Below are 20662 nucleotides of genomic sequence, written 5' to 3' on the forward strand. Positions count from 1 at the left end.
AACTCCCGGACTCAAGCAGTCCTCCCACCTCAGCCTCCCAAGTAGCTGGAACTAAGATGTGTACCACCATGCCCAGTTAATTTTAGATTTTTTTTTTTTGTAGAGATGAGGGTCCCACTATGTTTGCCCAGGGTGGTCTCAAACTCTTAGGCTCAAGCGATCTTCCTACCCTGGCCTCCCAAAGTGCTGGGATTCTAGGCATTAGCTACAACACCCAGCCAGTATGATTTCTTGAGGTGCTTTTCCGGCCTTGGGAATCTGAGAGTACAAATGTTTTGCTTTAAATGTCACAGCAACAGTAAATATCTTTGAAACTAATAATCTCAAGTAAGATATTTTCCTTTCTAAGTCTTTTCACTTCTTCAGAGGTAAACTTGGTGACACTTCTGCTTGTATCATAAAGCTGTACTATGATAAAATGAATACACTATATCAAGTGTGCTAACATATATGCCATGTGTATATGTGTGTGAGAGAGAAAGAGAAACAGTGGCACATCTTAATCCTCTGGTAGAACTAAATGTGGTAATAGCAATTTAGGAAGACTTTAGCTTGGAGATTTGAACCCCTTAAAGAGATGGGAAGTATGGGAGAAAACCTGCTACTCTTTAATTATATGGATAAAGTAAAAAAAGTTTCCTTTCCCTTTCCTTCAGTTAAATGATGACAGGTAGGCAGGTCATTCAGCTCACCTTCATTTTCTCACTATTAAAAGGGTCTTGGATGTCAATGAATTTGTATTAATTTTAAAATTAAATGTGCATAATAATGGATTAAAAAATAATTTTATTTCATAGCAACCTTTATTTCCCTAGCAGTACTCTTGCAGTAGAAATTGTGTCCAAGCTCCTAGCCAGTCTTAATGATGTTAGAGATGCTTCAAAATGTCTTCTTTGAAAAGCACCTTTCCTACTCCCTGCCAAAATAAATCACCTCCTTATCTAAAATAACTATAAAAGAAACATTTCTAGGTTCAGCAGAGACTTAAACTGACATTTACCATTAAGAAGACAACCTAATCAGACGTCGCTGAAGTAAATTGTTTTCAATGATGATTGAGAAAAGAGCAGTACATTCTGAGAAATGAGGGATTCTGTATATGGCAAGCGTGTGCTCTACATTCAGCGCAAATGGAGACTAACAATGCATAAGAACCAACTGGGTGAGGTTGCTGATTTGCTAATCAAGCTGTTTTCCTCTTCTCTGCCTTTTGCTTCCTCTGGAGTCCAGCTGCCTTTTCTGTTTCCCCTCTTGTATCCATGGCCTCATTGCTCTGAGCGAGGCCCTTCAGCTTGGAGAGAGGAAGAGTAGCAATAATAGAAACGAACCTTTCTGCAAAGGTATTGAAAGTTTCTAAAATGGCCAGACCACATGGTGGGGGGAAGGGACGGTAGAGCTGTTGCACAGTGACTCGCGACATAAAATAGAAACTCCAGGCAACTGCAGCTGTGAAAAGATTGTGTTAAAGAAACAGGATGACTGTGGTTTACTGTGAACATCAATTTTCCTGTTGAGCATTTTTTACAGGAAGTTGAAGAACAAAGCCAAATTCATCTTAATTAGTTCTAATGGTTTTCAGATCTTAAATACATCCAGCTAAGTTTGCATCATGGAGGAGTCTCTAAAGAATAGAATCAAGAACAGTTGAGTAGGAATCCCAAAACGACATGCTTTTTAAAATTCACCATCTTAGCAGCAATTTGAGTTTGCTCGATGATTTTATTTTTGCAGGGTGACTTGGAGTGGATTCACTGTCTTTGTAATGAATGCCCTTGCAGTTATTTTTTATGGTTGTAATAACTCAATATGAATTTAAAAACCTTTTCTCAGGAAAACACTTTTGCGTTACATGTATTATCAATTTTGTTCTGTTAATATTTTTTGGTCAAACAATTGTGTGTATATGTGTGACACAGAGACAGAAAGGGAAGGGGAGAGAGAGCTGTACATGTACTTATAAGCTGGAAGGACATGTATCAAAATAACAAAGAGTTACCTCTGGTTATGACCCCCAACCCTTTTTCACCTAAAAATTAATTATTATTCAGTGCTTCCTTTAGTGGTTAAATACAACTTCAGTACTTTTTTTTCATCTTTGTATATTTTTGTATTCTCTACAATACAAAAGGAGAAAAAGAAATCTTGAAGAAAACAACAACAAACAAAAAACTAACCTGAAGAAGCCAAAAGCACTCAAGAAATACATAGATGAAAATGAGTTAAGAGCATTATATATAAAGTAAAATATAAATGAATCCAGGCATGGTGGCTCATGCCTGTTATCATAACACTTTGGGAGGCTGATGTGGGTGGATCACTTGAGGCCAGGAGTTCCAGACCAGCCTGGCCAACATGGTGAAACCCCATCTCTACCAAAAATTAGCCAAGTGTGGTGGCACGAGCCTGTAGTCCCAGCTACTTGGGAGGCTGAGGCAGGAGAATTGTTGGAACCCAGGAGGTGGAGGTTGCAGTGAGCCAAGACCGCACCACTGCACTCCAGCCTGGGCAACAGAGCCAGACTCTGTCTCAATAAATAAGTAAATAAATAAATGTAAATAAAAATAGAAAATAATGAGGGCAAGAGAGCAGTTGGATTTTTTAATCTGTCCAGTTATATTATTTCTGATACCCTCCCCCACCCCCAGCAAATAAAATATTCCTCTATCGATTCAATCTTTTGGGAGAAAAAAGCTTAATTTTCCACCATTCATTTTAGGTATGATAGTATTTAAGGGTTACTTTTAGCAACATTTATAGAGCAAAATGCTTTATATTTTTGAATAGTCCAAATTAATGATAAACGTAATTGGATAAAGCTGCTTCTCATCTTCTCTAATGGAACCCCTGCCCACGTGGGATTAGAGACCAGCCTTTGGAGGACTGTCAACTGTGTTCACTGGGGGACTATTAGGAATCACTCCCTACCTCATGTCATTCTGTAGTGTGGGCCCTAGGCAGTGCAATCTAGAATGAATTTTAAGTTGGCTATGAAACTAAGAAACAGTTTATTTAAATAACTACCCCATTTTCTTGATCCCAAGGAAGGCAATCATTTTACATTCAGGGATGATTCTGCTTTCCTAGATGAGGACATTGAAGAAGAAACCATGAGTTTCCTGGGGCACGTCTGGACTGAACTGTGAGCTGTGGTTGACCTCTAGTTGGCCATGCCATTGGGGAGAATGTGTCCCCTCTACTGGTGGGGAGTGGGCCAAGCAGTTCTCTTTCTCTCACAGTGCTCCTTGCATGTTTAACAAGTGGGTCCAGGCTGCAAGATGCCCTGGCTGATCTGGGATCAGTGAATGTTGTCTAAATGTGAGTGTTAAATATTAATTTGCTAGGACTGCCATAATAAAATACCACAGCTTCAGTAGATCAAATAACAGAAATTTGTTTTCTCCCAGCTCTGGAAGCTGGAAGTCCAAGATCAAGATGTAGGCAGGTATGGTGTCTTCTGAAGCCTCTCTCCTTGGTTTGCAGATGGCCACCTTCTCATTGCGTCTTTACTTGAAGACTTTCCTCTGTGTGAGCACATGCCTGATGTCTTTTCCTCTTTGTATGAGGACACCAGTCAAACTGGATTAAGATCTCACCCGTTTTAGCCTAATCACCTCTTTAAATACCCTATCTCCAAATACAGTTGCCTTCTGAGGTCCTGAGGGTTGGAAATTCAGCATATCAGTTTGCAGGGGACATAGTTCAGACCATAATACTGTATGTGAAAACAAAAGCCTTTTCTATCCTTTGGGTTTTCTTTGTGTACGTAGGAGTCAACACACCAAGTAAAGATTTTAGAAAGTCTGGCTTTTCTCTCTATCATGAAAGTTACTTAAACATTGAAATTATTCTTGAAAAGAAATTAATTGTGAAAAGTGTGTCTTCTTTAAAGTTCATTGCCTGGGTTGGGTTGGGAGGGCAAGGCCCAGCAAATGGGGAGGCATGTGATCCGACACTGCTGAGACTCCAACTAGTTTGTGAAGCCGGACACGGGCACAGCAGATTCTGACGCAGGAGATGACTGACCACACTGGGGAAACTGCTGCTGAGTCCTTTCCCTTCTTCTCAGGCCTCTCCTGCACCCGAGTCAGCTGCCTTTCCTGCCATGCTCCCATCTCCAAGGGAAGAACCAAATGCTGGGAAGCCCAGTCATCAGTCGGCCTCCTTCCCACCCAGGCAGATCCACCCACAGCCACTGAGCAAAGCTGCGGCCCCTCAGACTAGCTTCCAGGTCCATCCCTCCTCTGCCAGGCACTCAGCAGCTTGTACCAGCAGGACCCATCCTCACCCTCCAAAGGACAGATCTCAGCCCTGTCCACTGACAGCTTTGCTCCCCCAGGCCACGCTGAAAGCCTTGCACACACCATTTCATTTAATCTGCTCAGCAACTTCCCATTTAACAGATGAGAAAAACAGATTCCCATCTGAATCTGCCAGGTGGCAGAGCAAGGATTCAGAACCAAATTTGCCTGACCAAGGTCTCATGTTCTCCCTTTTTCATTCTATAAACCCACTGGTGAAGCCCAAAAGACTCCTTTTTTTAATTTTATTTAATTTATTTAATTTAATTTAATTTTAGAGATAAAGGGCTCGTTTTGTAGCCCAAGCTGGTCTTAAACTCCTGGGCTGAAGCAGTCCTTCCACCTTGACCTCCCAAAGTGTTGGGATTACAGGTATAAGTCACCACTCACAGTCCCAAAGGGCCCCTTTTGTGTCTGTGTTTAAATGCATAAAATAAAATACAGAGAATTACAAAGGAAACTATTAAAATATGTACTTCTTTATTAATGGTTTAAACAACAAGATTTAGCAACAGATTTAAACGTTGCCAGAATGTTGAAAATTGTTGATGTGTAGTTGTAATATGATGTGAAAATATCATGTGAAAACTATTGGTGAAAGAATATCAGATACTGTGGTTTGTGGCCTACATTCATAATCAAAGGAAATGCTACATTTCAGTTAGTGCTTAGTAGAAATAATATGTGCTTTTTTTTCATCCAAGTTTATGAACCCTTGAATTCTATCTACAGACTCTGGGTGTGAGGATCCAGGCAGGAATGCCTGGTCTGTTAAGATCCGTGCTCTAGGGCCAAGGCCTTCAGTAAGATCTGGCTCTGGCTCTGATGTGGGCTGTCAAGTCCATGAGAGGAGGGAAGCCCTCCTATCCCAAGGCCCTGGGGTTCTACTTCTCTGGGGAAGTTGGAGGCTGCCAGGAAAGTAAGTCCCAGTATGTAACACTAGCAAGCCCCTCTGAAATAGGGCTGACTCTTTTACCTGGATCTCACAGTGCACTGGGGTGATGCTGGGAGCCCTTCCAGTGGCAAGCACTTGGCTTGTGTGATACACAGTTCTTTCACTGCATATATATTTAGTAAGAACCCTACTTTGTGCCAGGTATTGGCAAGACCCCGTGGAGTCCATAGGCTGGTGGAAAGACAGCCGGTGGGCCCAGTGTTGGGGCACATGAGCTTAGTCTTCTTTGATCCTGGGGCTGAGTGAGGTGGCAGTACTGGAGTCGGGTTTCTCACACACTTCCCTTGAGGCCCCAGCCTGGAGAAGTCCAGACCATGCCCAGCAGATGTTCAGCTAAAAAGGAGGAGAGAGGACATGGCAGCCTCCCTCTTCTGTGTTACCACTGAGATTGGAAAGGGACAGTTAATCTGGAGGGGACTGAGAGATGGGGCCAGGGAAAGCAAGCCGTGCAAACAGAAGTCTACAGAGGAGAAGAAAGAGCACTTAGTTCTGCACCACCCTCTAAAAAGTGAGAGCGCTCACTCATAGACCCTCTCCCCACTGTCCGTCTGAAGTGGCCAGGAAGGAAAGACTGCAATACCCCAGACCCTTTAATAGCATCTTGCTCCCTGAACCTTGGTTTTGCCGCTAATTTCTGCAATCTGGCCTTGGCCCTGGCCCCAGCCATGACTGTTGCTGTTTCTCCCACACCAGCCCTCTGGACCATGAAGTCAGCACAGCCCTCCCTGAAGTTGTCATCCAGAAGTTAATATACAAGTCAGTTAGTGCACAGACATTACTAAAACAGCAGCAACAGAGAATTGTAAAATAATTAAGGAGGTCTTTCAGGGTGGCAGCCCCTGAAAGGGTCCCCCATTCCACAGTCTGGCCCCTAAGCTGTGCAGGACAGAAGTTCAATTTGATCTCTGCTATGAGAGCCGAACTCATGACAACCACACCCCTAAGAGGTTCCTGTTAGTTGACTAGAATATCCACTCCTTCCTAGATAGTAGGATCACAGGATGACGAAAAGTTAGTTAGTGAACATGGAATCAGACAAAATAGGCTTGAGGGATTTTTCATCGACCAAGCACATGGATGCTCTGTTCCCAGAGCCCATCTCTTGGGCCCACCAGGCAGACCAGGCTATCCCCCTTCCTTGGTAAGCCTTTCCCAGCTCTGGTCATACCACTGATTTGGCTCCAGCTTTTTTTGCAGTAGTCAGGCCTAAATTCAGTTTCAGATCCCCGTCATTCCTCCTGGAGGAGACGTCTGACTCCAAGGCCTCTGAATGTGCCGCTGGAGATGCCCCTTGACAGAGGACGCCCTAACACAGGCACCCAGTCCTGCTCACAGTGCCCATGTGGCCCTATGGGTGACTAATTGGTGTCATGCCAGAAAGAGCAATTTAAGAAACATACTTTAAAAGAATCCTTGCCTGAGACACTCTCTTACTGAAAACAGATTCCAGCCTAGTTAACAGGTGAGCTGTGGCACTAATTTGCCTGCCTGAAAGTGCTTATTAGATCATTAAAACGGCAGTGAGTGAGGCAGTGTTATCCAGCAGAAGAGCAGGAACCAAAAGGACATGACTGAATGAATTGCTTCAGGGTATTTTAGGGAGTGACTTAATTTCTCTGAGTCTATCAAATGAGCACAGCTATGCTGGCTTCTGGTGTCTTAGGAGTCAGAGACCATGCAAGGATAGAGCCCTGGATCCAGCGGATTCTCCATACATGAGAGCTGCTGTTGCTGCTGTGGAATTTAAAATTTTCATTTTCTAGACAGCCCACTTTGAATGGGACTTTTGCGAATTGTCTTAATTCTTGTTTCCCGGAGGCTGTGACAAGTCCAGCAGTGTCTGTTTTAGCTTCTCCAGTCCATTTCTGTTCACAGAAAGCAAGCCATCTAGCATTATCTCAATAGAAAGTATTTGCTTAGGTTTCAGTTTTCCACATTAACTTGTAGTGGTTGAACTAAATGAATATTTTAAATTCTAAGAAATTGTTTTCTGCAGTTAAGAGACTATTGAGAGTTTAAAAAGCCTGGCACAGTGGCTCACACCTGTAATCCCAGCACTATGGGAAGCTAAGGCAAGAGGATCTCATGAGGCCAGGAGTTCAAGACTGGCCTGAGCAACATAGCAAGACCCCATCACAACAGAAATAAAAGATAAAAATAAATACTGGGCACGGTGGCATATGCCTGCAGTCCTAGCTAAGCTACTCAGGAGGTTGAGGCAGGAGGATTGCTTAGGCCCATCAGTTTGAGGCATAGTAAGCTATGATTTTGCCACTGCACTCCAGCCTGGGTGACAGAGCAAGACCTCATCTCAAAAAAATAAGTAAATAAAATTTAAAATTTTTAAAAAGAAACATAATTCTGCAGTTTAAAATTTGGGACACATGTCCTGTGGAAATAATGTTATTCAGGTGGCTGGTGTCCCAGACTGCCCACTGGTTTCAGGCTCGAACTCTACAGTTGGGCTTTAGTGCATATGAATCACCCAGGGATCTTGTTAAAATGCTGAAACGAATTCAGTTGGGGGCAAAAGGGACTGGGAGTTGACATTTCTAACAGCTCCTGGGTGATGCCCACGCTGCCCATCCAGGACCAGTTTGTGTAGCAAGGATGGAGCGGGAGAAGCTGGCATTACTTAGGGATGAGAACAGTGGGTGAGGCGTTGTCCTAGACAGGGCAGAGGGAGCAGGGGTTCTAGTGAGGCGAAGGAACAGGACTGGAAGGATTGGAGGAAATGGGGAGAGGGTTCCTGACTGGTGTAACTCCCCAGGCACTTCCTGGGCACTTCCTGGCCATCGTCTCTTCTGGCCCTGGTGTTTGCCAGGCTGCCCTCTCCGCCCTGCCCCCTAACCCACCTGGGGTCCCTAAACTCTCCTACCCAGCTACGGAATCTGGCCTTCCCTTTGTTCTCAGAGCAAGCACACTCTGCAGAAAGGCTCTTCTTTCTTATTTTCTTTGTATATAATTTTTTTACCCAAACAAAGGTAAGACAGTCTCTTGTAAATGAAGTGCATTTCTAGTAAACAGCCTGGGAGTCCTAGGTCTGACTTCTTGTTCCCCCTCTGTTTGTGCTTAGATCCTCTGAGGAAATGCTAAGGAGCACAGAGATAGGGATGGCTGGTCTTTGAGTGCTCCAAACATAAGGTTGACCCCCACACGTCCACCCCGATTTACCTGCTGCTCCCCGCTTTCCACTTTACATTCTCCGTGTCCTCTCCCTGGAGGACTAGGAACTTTGAGGGCAGGACTAGAAGTAGATTCATCTTCATATTCCTGCAGTACACACACAGACTTGGGCGAATGTCAGGAAGAATGGGAGGAGAAAGCCAGAGGGGTGGGAGAGCAAGAAAGGATTGTCATGGAAATTAGTGAGCAGGAGAAGCCACTTGAAGTGAATTTGTTTTCAGTCAAACTTGGCCAGGATATATCCACATCCGAGCAGTTGTGTGAGACTTTCCTGCTTAACCAGGCCCACCTGGGTGGGTCATGGCCTGCTGTGGTGGGTGGGGGAATGGAGCCAAGTAAGGCACTGGATGTGGCCTCCATTCTCTCCGAGCACCTCGGCTCGGAAGCCCCTCTGCCGGGATCCTTCCAGAACAGTAACGTTTTAGCAGTGAGGTGTAAAGGTAAGCCCATCTCTTTTAAGAGTTGAGCTAGGTGGAGCTGTCACTTTGGTGGGAAAGTGAAGGCAGATTAGGACAGTATTACTAAGATTACATCTAATACATGATCGCATTCTTGTTTTTCCAGATTTATCAGCAAGACTGTTGAACGCATAACTGCCCAAGATGCCCGTCCCTCCCCCTCCAGCACCCCCGCCGCCCCCAACGTTTGCACTGGTGAGTGTCTCCTCGCTTTCTATGCAATCACTTTCTATGCATAAAGCAAGCCAAATGAAGCCAAAACCTGGCACGCATGTGTTTGTATTAAATGTGTTTGCATTCTGGCTTACATGTGATACAACAGGCTTTCCTTGTGCCCAGAGTAAGCCAAACCCTGAAACCCAGCAAATACAAACAACACGAAGGGTTTTGTTTGTTTAAAGTCTCATGTGATGGATAGTACGAGGGTGGAATGTGGCTGATTAGGTGTTTTCTGCCGCATCTGTGTAGGGAAATGTGCTGGCCTCAGATAGGGTTTGCAGGAGCAATTCTGAGTGTGCACTGTTCTCATTCAGATGAACTCAGTGTCTGGCCTTTACCTTCTGGGCTGGACAGTCTAGAAACCCAGGTCTCTGCCTGCGGTGCATTCCATTAAAGTGTCTTCCAGTCTCACTCCTTTCTTTTTTTCTGCCTTTTCCCCTCTTTTTCCCAATCTGTTTTTGACAAATATCTCACCCCACCACCTCTCCCACACACATTCACATCCTCCTTTAAATCTATACTTGCATTTAGGCATTTAGATGTTTATTTCCCGAAAGAATTTCTTCACTGGATTAATCCTGGTCTTTTTTTTTTTTTTTTGAGTCTCGCTCTTTCGCCCAGGCTGGAGTGCAGTGGCATGATCTCGGCTCACCGCAACCTCCACCTCCCATTCAAGTGATTCTCCTGCCTCAGCTTCCCAAGTAGCTGGGACTACAGGCACACACCACCATGCCCAGCCAATTTTTGTATTTTTAGTGTAGACGGGGTTTCACCATGTTGGCCAGGCTTGTCTTGAACTCCTGACCTCAGTTGATCCACCTACCTCAGCCTCCCAAAGTGCTGGGATTACAGGTGTGAGCCACTGTGCCTGGTTCATCCTGCTCCTTTGATAGACCTCTTTGGGGAAGTTAGTGTGCCCTCTTCCAGGAATTTGGCAACCCTCCACTTGGTCATATGGAAAGGCCCCAAGATAAACTCTGTTACAAAGCCCTCTCCAGCTTGTGAAGCCTTCACTGAGGAGGAGCCTCACACTGATGGTTCCTTCATTTTCACCATTTTCACAGGGGAAACTGAGGCTTGGAGAGAAAGTTTCTTGCCCCAGGTTTCCATGAGACGCATTTATATAACTCATCTAAGGATGATACCTAGTGAGAAGAACTGCCCATTAATTAGCTTATTGTTACTCAGAGTGTGGCCTTCCAACTACTTTTTAAGAGTCCCCAAAGTGATGAGGACAAAAATTGAAAGTAAGCATTTAGAAGCATTTCTAGCAATTTGACAGTAGTTTTCTGTCTGTTTCTAAGATTGGATGTTGTGTGTCTTTTTTAAAAAACTAATTCGTTTTTCTAATAATTCATTGTTATTTTACAAAAGTGTCAGTTGCTGATGAAAATATTTTTCAAAAGACTGGTCCTCGGCCAGGCGTGCACTGTGGAAGGATAACTTGAGCCCAGGAGTTCGAAACCAGCCTGGGCAACATGGCAAGACCCCCATATCTACAAAAAAAAATTTTTTAATTAGCCAGCCAGACATGGTGGTGCATGCTTGTAGTCCCAGCTACGCTGGAGGCAGAGATGGGAGGATTGTTTGAGCCCAGGAGGTCAAGACTGCAGTGAGCTGTCATTGCACTACTGCACTCCAGCCTGGGTGATAGAGCAAGACTGTGTCTCAAAAACAAAACAAAACAAAAACAAAACGCTGGTCCTTCACATGGATAAGTTTGAGAACCTCTAATCTGGCTAACATAGCAGGATTCATTTATCCATATTTCCCCAAAAGTATGGGTTATAGTGAACTGACTTAATAAAAAATATTAAATAAATAACACAGGTGGTATGAGAAGATGACAAAAATCATGAATCTTATACCAGAATGCTTGAAGTTTGGAAAACCTTGTTTATCTTATCAACTCATTTCTATCTGTTATTACCTAATTCAAAGCAAGACTGTGGATAAATAGAATATAGAGATGAAGAAAGGCAAAAGGTGGGTTGGTGGCCATCATAGACCACTGCCTTTGGGAAACAACATAATTAAGGGCCCTGAACACGAGAGAAGTTAGCACCCAGGGAGGTCAGCTGTCAAAATAAATTTTAAGGCAGAACAGGAGGCTACTGAAGGTTGCTAACCCAAAACTGTTCAGAGATCCACTGTGACACATCACTTAACCTCTCTAGGCCTCAGAGTTTTTTCATCCTTAAAATGAAGACAGCAGGTAATGTTAAGAGCTCTTTCCAGGACATCCAAAGTATGTTAAGTGGAAAACAAACAAGTTTCAGAACAATAGAGGAGAATCCCATTAGCAAAAGCAAACTGTGTTTGCAGAGAGCATTTCTGGAAGGACAGCAGAGAAACTTTTGACAGGCTTGCTTCAGCGGTATGTTGGGGCTGATAGGGATGAGCATTTTGGAGCCCATATTTACCCTTCTGTCAGCTTGTAGGGAAGGCTTTTGACTGCCAGGGTTTGAATCCCAGCTCCTCCTCAACTAACTAGGTGACCGGGGCAAATGATTTAAACTCCCTGTACTTCAGTTTCCTTGTCTGTAAAATTGAAATAACTCACAGGGTTGATAAGGGCTAAATGAAGTAATACACATAAGGTGCTGAAAACAGTGCCTGGCACAGAGTAAAAGCTATATATGTTAACGATTATTATCATAAGCAAGTAATGCTTTATCATTTAGTTATTTCAAGATGCTTCCAACTTTACCGTATTTTACAGTAATTCTGTTTACACAGTATAATTCCAATCACACAGTAATTCTGGTTAGCCCACTTCAGGGTTTTTCTGAGTTCTTCCTTTGCCTCTAACTCTGCTAATACAAGGCTGAGTTAGACCAGGAGCAGTAGCACGCGCCTGTAATCCCAACTACTCAGGAGGCTGAGGCAGGAGGATCACTTGAGCCCAAGAGTTTGAGGCTGTAGTGCGTGATGATCACACCTGTGAATAGCCACTGCACTCCAGCCTAGGCAACATAATGAGATTCTGTTTCTAAAAAAAAAAAAAAATTGTTTTTTAAAGGCTGGGTAAGGTATTGAGCCATACATTTCCCCAGCTTTTCCTCCTGTGGCCCTAACTGGCAAATCTGAAATCATATCCCCATCAGAAGGGCTGGGGCCAGCCTAGAAAGGACCTGTGGGTTTGGGACAGCCAGACTCTCCCTGGGACAGACAAGACCTAGCCAGTTTCCAAATGTGAAAGACACAGGCACACAGGCAGGTGCCTACATCTAAGTCCTTTTGCTGGATACTTCCTGAAGGAGCAAGATCCCAATTTCATAGTAGGTGGGGATCTTTCATAGGAATTCTGGAAATACAAGAAAATAATCAAACATGTTAAAGTAGCACTTTTATCCATTCTGCAATTTCCATGAGCTAAGCTTTCATCAGAATTAAACATCAGAAACACCTCATGCCAACGGGACATGAGGGAACTTTTGAAGTAATGAAAATATTCTATATCTTGATTGTGATGGTGGTTTCACAACTGTATATCTTTGTCAAAACTCACAGAACTGTAACTAAAAAGGGTAATTTCACTATATGTAAATTACACCTTAATAAATCTGACTTAAAAAGAAAAAAAGCATCTTTGGCAATATACACAGTGGGAATTATTTTCTAGAACTTTAGTGGGTTTAAAAAACATACAGCTGACTCTTTTTGCTAGAGACAGTTTTTCCCTTGCACTGGGTTAGTTCTAAAAGATGGGAAAAGGAAGTTATTCTTCAGGGTACCCTCTAGTGAATGAAGCCTGGTAATGTCCTGCAGAACCCTCCCAGACTTAAACTTCTTTTCTCGTGTCTAGTCATCTCACTCTAACCTGGCCCTGTTAGTTTCAGTCAGATTGTGGTCTGAATTTTCAGAGACTTTAATCAAGGACTGACTCTTCCTCCCTTAAAAATGAACATAATTTATTGCTGCATCTGCTTCCAAATGTCTGGATCTTAAAAAGAATGATATGGGTTCTAAAACTTGTTGAGAATTTACAACCTGTCACCAAGAACCTTAATAACAAGCTTCCCGTACCCAACCTTTCCCAGCCAAGTGTTACAATACATGATTTTAACCCAAGAGATGACTACTTGTTTGTATGGCTTCCTTTCAGGCCAATACAGAGAAGCCTACCTTGAATAAGACAGAGCAGGCTGGGAGAAATGCTCTCCTTTCTGATATCAGCAAAGGGAAGAAACTAAAGAAGACAGTCACCAATGACAGAAGTGCACCAATATTGGACAGTAAGTAAAAAAAGCTATTTTCCATGAAGAGGAACAGTTTACGGCCTAGTAATCAACCCTACCCTCACCCCTCAATTTTTTTTTTTTTTTCGGTTAACAACAGCTGCAAAGCTAGCAAAATAAGGGACTGTATCACTCCCTGTAGGCCGCAGCTTTGGCTTGGGTTCCCTTTTAATACTGCAAGAAGCTAGTATAATAATTCTTTGTCCAAGACATACACAGCAGCAATTCTCTGCATTATTCACAACACTTTCTGGAGATTAACCCATTGCTCCTGGCACCGCAGATGAGGAGGCAGCATAAAATATGGAAAGAGCCCTAGCCTTGGAATCAAAAGCTGTGGGTTCAAGACCTGGCACATCCATCCTGTACCATCTCCAAGCCTTGTTGTCTTCATTTTAAAGTGGAGATTATAATACATGTTCTATTGACCTCACAAGTTTGTCATGAGCTTCAAATGAGATAATGCCTGTAAAATGTTTTGTTGTCTGGAAAGTGTAATTCAAGTGTAAGATACAATTATTAGGAGCTTAGAGAGAAAGGAAATGAGGTCACAACTTCGCTTATCTACCCACCTAAGTCTGAGGTACTTTCTGGAACAAGGCTACTTATTAACATTTACAACAAGACAAAAAATAATCCATGACTAGAATTCTACTGGCAATTAATAAGTAGATCTTAAGGCTGTCTCCTCACATTTCTAGACCCTTCCTTTGCCTGCCAGATGTCCCCAAGATTCATCCTAGACTACAGATCCCATTTGGATGCAACAGGAAATAGACTGACCTTCCAAAATCACCAGATGGAGCTTTGTCAACAAGTGAATAATGAGGCAGAATATTTGCAAAGTAGAGGATTAGAAGTGCTTCAGGGAACTTCCTGGGAGAAATGCCTAATGAGTAGAGAAGGAAGAAGAAGGATCAGAGTTAGGTGGACTACTGGTTTGGGAGGAAAAAGGAAAAGTGAAAGACCTAGATAAGGCCTTTGAATGTTGTTCTGTTACTGGGCAAAGTGGTGCGAGTGAGAATGCACTGCTTTCAAAAAGGAACTATGGCCGGGCACAGTGGCTCACACCTGTAATTCCAGCACTTTTAGAGGCTGAGGCAGGTGGATCACTTGAGGCCAGGAGTTCAAGACCAGCCTGGACAACATGGTAAAAACCTGTCTCTACAAAAAATACAAAAATTAGCCATGTTTGGTGGCACATGCCTGTAGTCCCAGCTACTTGGGAGGCTGAGGCACAAAAATCACTTGAACCCAGGAGGTGGAGGTTACAGTGAGCTGAGATTGTGCCACTGCACTCCAGCCTGGACAACAGAGCAAGACGCTGTCTCCAAAAAAAAAAAAAAAGGATCTAAGGTATTTAACTCTTGACACAGTCTGACTTGTAAGTCAAAATGCCCACAAAAAGAATGTGGTTATAATATAATCCCTCTAATCAGCCCTCCAATAGCCATCTGAATCATGGTCCTTGGTATGAGGCCAGAGGAGCTGCTGGCCTCTAAGACAGAGGCCTGTGGTTCTCCTCACTACAAGAGGGAGCCTAGGGCTCTGTTGAAGGAGACTGGACAGTCTAGACCTATTCCTGAATCCACTAGTGGAAACCTTGAAGAATCGTATTCTCCAATGTTCACTTCTCTCATTTAATGAAAATACACGTGTTAGTCCTTCTCTCTTCCATGATGTTTAATAATGTGCTTTCCTTGATGGAAGGAAGATACAGTCCAGTGCAGGCCCTTGTTCATGCACGTAACTGGACACCTATACTGCTGTCACAAGCTCTTTGCAAGCAACAGTATTTATCCATGGTTTTGTATCTGTTTGCATGTGAAACTTCCCTGGGCTGTATGTCAAAATGTTGACCGTGGTTATGTGTGATAGCTCCCAAATTCAGCCTGTCCTACAGTTTAATTACTGAAAAAATAATCTGGAAGCAGTTAACTATCCTCAGCTTTAGCTTCTCTTTCTGTAAGATGGACAGATGTTGCAGGTTAAGAACACTAATGAGCCGGGAGCAGTGGCTCACACCTGTAATCCCAGCACTCTGGTAGACCGAGGCAAGCCAATCACCTGAGGCTGGGAGTTCAAGACCAGCCTGACCAACATGGAGAAACCCCATCTCTATTAAAAATACAAAATTAGCCGGGCGTGGTGGCACATGCCTGTAATCCCAGCTATTTGGAAGGCTGAGGCGGAGAATCGCTTGAACCCAGGAGGCAGAGGTTGTGGTGAGCCAAGATCGTGCCATTGTACTCCAGCCTGGGCGACAAGAGCAAAACTCCATCTCAAAAAAAAAAAAAAAAAAAAAAAGGAACACTAATGGATGATGTCTGATACTGCAGGAGTCCCTCTAAAGTTTCAATACCATGTAAATATGTCCTGTGAAGTGCAGTATTCCAAAATGTGTCATTCATCAATGAATAGTGTTTGAATGACAAGGGCAATGTTAATATTATTACCAAAATTTTAAAATTTTATATGGAAACAATTTTGCATACACTTCTAGAAATTGTTAGTCTTATATGTTTTATCCTGTTAGGTGAAGTAATTCTTGTCAGTTATTATCAGATTATTTCTTTCATAGCAGAGCTACCATAAGCATCCCAGAAAGCGCTGCATCTAGAAAAGATACAGAGCTAACACAAATTTATGATAAACCTAATCCAGAAAAAAAGGAAATAAAAATGAATAAAAGTGGAACTCAGAAAGCAGATAAAATAAGAGATTCAAAGCATATTTTCTAAAATTAAAGTAGTACAATAAAGTTATCTGCTAAAATGTTTTAAGATATTAAAGAAAGTACTTTTCTAAGAAAAGCGTACATTTATTCAAGAAACCTCAGTGAGCAAGGGAAAAGATAAAAACTTTATTAAATTACTTTCTCTCCAAAAAGCTTTGGAGCCAGATTGTTTTATTAGCAAATTCTTTCAGATTTTAAGAAAAGCTAATCCAAATGCTGTATAAATCATTCCCCAACATGTTAGAGATGGAAAGCTATCTAATAATTATAATGAAATTGGCATGATCCTAATGTCAAAACTTGACAAAGGCAGTACATACAAAAAAGAGAGCTATACATTAGTGGTTTTCAACTGAGGGTGATTTTTGCATTCCAGGGGATATGTGGCAATGTCTGAAGACATTTTTAGTCATTACTTTGGGGGTCAGGGAGGGCTGCTACTGACATCTAGTGGGTAGACACCAGGGATGCTGTAAACATTCTGTAAAGAACAGGACAGGACAGCCACCCACAAAAAAGAATTATCTGACCCAAAATGTTTATAATTAAGAAACCCTATTATGGACCACTTACCATCATAGATAAGAGAACACTAAAATACCAAAAAACAAATCTAAATCAATCAGATGTTACAAGAACAATTCACCAACACCAGGGTTTATCCCCCCCTTTTTTTTTTCGGAGACAGGGTCTTGTCTTGTCACCCAGGCTGGAGTAACGGTATGAACACAGTTCACTGCATCCTTGACCTCCCAAGCTGAAGGGATTCTCCTACCTCAGCCTCCTAACTAGCTGGGACCACAGGCATGCACCACCACATCTGGCTCATTTTTTGTAGAGATGAAAATCTCACCATATTGCTCAGGCTGGTCCTGAACTCGAGCTCAAGCAATCCACCCACCTTGGCCTCCCAAAGTGCTGGGATTACAGGCGTGAGCCATTGCACCCGGCCTATCCCATTTTAATGTTAGAAAGTCATCATATCAAACTAAAAAGACCATAAAAAGTCTCAGTAGATCTTGAATAGGCATTTGATAAAATTTCATGCTATAAGAAATTCTTGTAAACCTAAAATAGAAGGATCCATCAACTGAATATTTAGAAAGGGACAAAACCTATTTCAAACCAGTAATTCATATTAACTTTGAAACATCAGAGGGATTCTCATTAATATCAGAACATGATTGCCTTTAGAAACGTTAATAATTTACATTGTTATGGAAATTTACCCATCAAAGTAATTACTTATATAAAACAGAAATAAGATATACAATTCTTAGAGAAGAGGAGGCTTTAAACCATTATTATTTGAAGACCACATGCATACTAGAAAATGCAAGATAATAAATTTTTAGGAAATTTTAATTTAGAAAATATAGCAAAGTGGCTTATTAGGTATTAAATACAATTTGCTGGTGCCAAAAATAACCAATTACAAAATATAACAGGAAAAACATCCCTTTCACAATTTCAGCAAAAATACATTTGAAGTAACCCCAACAAAAAGCATGTGTAATGTAAATCATGAAAACTAAAAAACTTTGCCAAAAAATCCAGAAGACATGAATAAACGAGAAAATATACCACATCTCCAAATGGAAAGTCTAAATATCGTAAAAGTATCAGTTCTCCCAGATTAGTTTGTAGATTTCATATACTATTTATCAAAGACTCAACATAGTTTTTTGGGAAGAGGACTTTAAATAATGTTTAAGCTCTTAAATACAAACATGCATACATACATAAATTAAGAGAGAATTTTTTTAAAGAGGGTATAAGCATGGCTTAAACACAACTAATTTGCACTTCTTGGGACAAATGCCATTGCATTAGTATCAGTTTTCTATACCTTTCAGAGTGATAAAATCCTGTGGCTTAAAGACAATGGGAAGTAACCCGGAAAACTAGATGGAATACTCAGTAATCTTTCTGTTTGTTTATTTGCCTCCCATCAAAATCTTTCACAATTTTTTGCAGATAAATTCAAAATAAAACAAGATCTTTATACCCTCTCAAATTGCAAAGAATGTTTAAATTACTAAAGCCTACAATTGGGCTTCATGATACTAAAAAATTAATAGCAATCTAAAAGGCCATCAAATGAGTAGTTAAATAAATTTTAATGTAATACATTCATGTTCTGCAATACAATACAATCCTTTAAACTCATGTTTTCAAAGAGTATGACACAAGAAGTGCTAACAAAGTGTTAAGTGAAAAAAGCAGGCTTAATACTGCATAGTGAATTTGTTCTTAATTTTAAGAAAAAACACATAAAATGAAAAATACTGCCAGGAAAAAGTATAACTCAATAATGGATATTTGCTTAGTGTTTTTTCTTTGTTTATTTGCTGGAGTGCAGTGGTGCAGTCATAGTTCACTGCAGCCTCGGTGGGTTCAAGTGATCCTCACACCTCAGCCTCTTAAGTAGCTGGGACTACAGGTGTGCACCACCATGCCTGGCGACATTTTTTTGTTGTTGTTTATTTTCATAGAGATGAGGTCTCACTTTGTTGCCCAGGGTGGTCTCAGACTCCTGGGGCCCAAGCTGTCCTCCAGTCTCAGCCTCCCAAAGTGCTGGTATTATAGGTGTGAGCCACTGTGCCCAGCCTGGATATTTGTATATTTGTGAAATTATGAGATATTTTATTTTCTTGTCTTTTTAACTCTTTCGTTTCTTCTCACCTTTTATGGCATCTCCTCCTCCCTTGGGACCCTCTTTCTTTGAAGATCCTTTTTATTGAGACAGGGTCTCACTCTGTTGCCCAGGCTGGAGTACAGTGGCACAGTCTTGGCTCCCTACAGCCTTGACCTCCCTGGCACAAACAGTCCTCCCACCTCAACCTCCCAAAGTGCTGAGATTACAGGTGTGAGCCACTGCAACCAGCCTGAAGATTTTTCTATTTGCCAAACCTTAGGATACGGAACAAATAGATATTGACCCATGTGGCAGCCAGTCAAGTGGGGAGTGTGGGAACAAATCATCCTTTATTTTCGTTTCTTCCACCACTGGGCCTGGGACTGCCTGGAGCGGGCAGTTCTGACTGAGCTGAGGGAACTCTTAAAATCCTGCATTTTAATGAAGAAATCCCAGTTGTCCACTGGCGGCCCAGAGCCGGCCAGCTCCCTGTTGTACTGTTGTTTTATGGTTTACCTGGGCCAGACCAGGGGGCATACTCTGGCGGGTGTTTCTTCTTCTGCAGAACCTAAAGGAGCTGGTGCTGGAAGTGGTGGTGGTGGCTTTGGTGGAGGCGGCGGATTTGGCGGAGGAGGTGGTGGCGGAGGCGGTGGAAGTTTTGGAGGGGGCGGACCTCCAGGTCTGGGAGGACTCTTCCAGGCTGGAATGCCGAAGCTGAGATCCACGGCCAACAGGGATAATGGTAAGGAGAGTTTCCCTGTCTCTGAGTAACTGAAGACAAGACAGAGTTTGGCAGTTTGGAGGCTGGTCGTAGCCCCTAAGGCTCTTCGCCCTTACTAAAATATTGTACATTGTTTGAAATATTACCACTGTTTTATAAGAGACTCAATTTAGGCTTTATTATTATTATTAACCAGGATCAGACAGCTACACAGAACTATGAAATTTTCACCCAGTGTCTTTGGGGGTAACCTGTACTTTTTTTTTTTTACTTTTCTAAAGGGTTAGCTGGAGTGGGAAGAAAAGGGAGGAGCAAATAGAACTTGCTGGCCCTGGAAATCTGCCTGGTGACCTGACAGATTCAGCTTTCTTTGTGAGGTAGCCCAGCTGTCTAGTAGAGTAAATACTTGTGAGCCGCTTTTCAAACACGATGGAGCACGTCTTGTGGAATATGATTACAAATCTCACTAAATCTGAAAAAGTGTTTTGCATGACAGACATTTGGTATTTCAGTGCCAGTGGTTCTCAGGAGTCTCTGCAGGAAGCCATGGACATGAGTCCTTCATGATTGTCTATGAACCTGATGGTAGAGAAAAGCTGAACTTGCTCATGAATGCCTAAATAAAAAACTTCACAGAGGCATGAGGCTCTCTCCCGACTACTACAGAAACTCAAGAAATTTTACCATAAAACTGCTTTTGTAATGTTGATCATGTTACAATAATTTTCTTTTTAAGACCTTTTATAAGATGTCATCTGGGAAGGAATGAAATTCTCACATTTACATGAATATGGAATCACTGAATCCTCAGGGTTAGCCTACTATTTTATCACTGAATGGTCCAAATCTAGAGAGAAACTCAATTACATGAGAGGTTCTATCTTGCCAGACCACCATTTAAATTTGAATTTAAATTTATTTAAAACTCACCAAAAGGGTTTAAGGCAGCTGATAAATGTATACGTTTAGTACTTTAACAACAGGTGAAGAAATTAAGGCAAAAGACTAAGAAAAATAAAATAATAAAATGGGCCAGGCATGGTGGCTCGCACCTATAATCCCAGCACTTTGGGAGGTTGAGGCGGGCAGATGACTGAAGCCCAAAAATTCAAGAACAGCCTGGGGAACGTGGCAAAATCCTGTCTCTACTAAAAAACACAAAAAATTAGTGGGCGTGGGGGCTCTTGCCTGTAGCCCCAGCTACCCAGG

General features: G+C 42.2%; 1 protein-coding gene across 2 annotated transcripts in view; it reads left to right on the top strand.

The window, feature by feature from the left end:
• Nucleotides 1-20662, top strand: part of WIPF1 (WAS/WASL interacting protein family, member 1) — a 73690-nt gene that overhangs the window by 38145 nt on the left and 14883 nt on the right. For both annotated transcript variants that reach the window (XM_011991882.1, XM_011991881.1), the window contains 3 exons: nucleotides 9004-9092; nucleotides 13225-13354; nucleotides 19298-19474. In XM_011991882.1, coding sequence (XP_011847272.1) covers nucleotides 9042-9092; nucleotides 13225-13354; nucleotides 19298-19474 — 358 coding nt within the window. In that variant the 5' untranslated portion in view covers nucleotides 9004-9041. The remainder of the gene's footprint in view (nucleotides 1-9003; nucleotides 9093-13224; nucleotides 13355-19297; nucleotides 19475-20662) is intronic.

The sequence above is a fragment of the Mandrillus leucophaeus genome, unplaced genomic scaffold (assembly GCF_000951045.1).
Source record: "Mandrillus leucophaeus isolate KB7577 unplaced genomic scaffold, Mleu.le_1.0 Scaffold40, whole genome shotgun sequence".
Lineage (NCBI taxonomy): Eukaryota > Metazoa > Chordata > Mammalia > Primates > Cercopithecidae > Mandrillus > Mandrillus leucophaeus.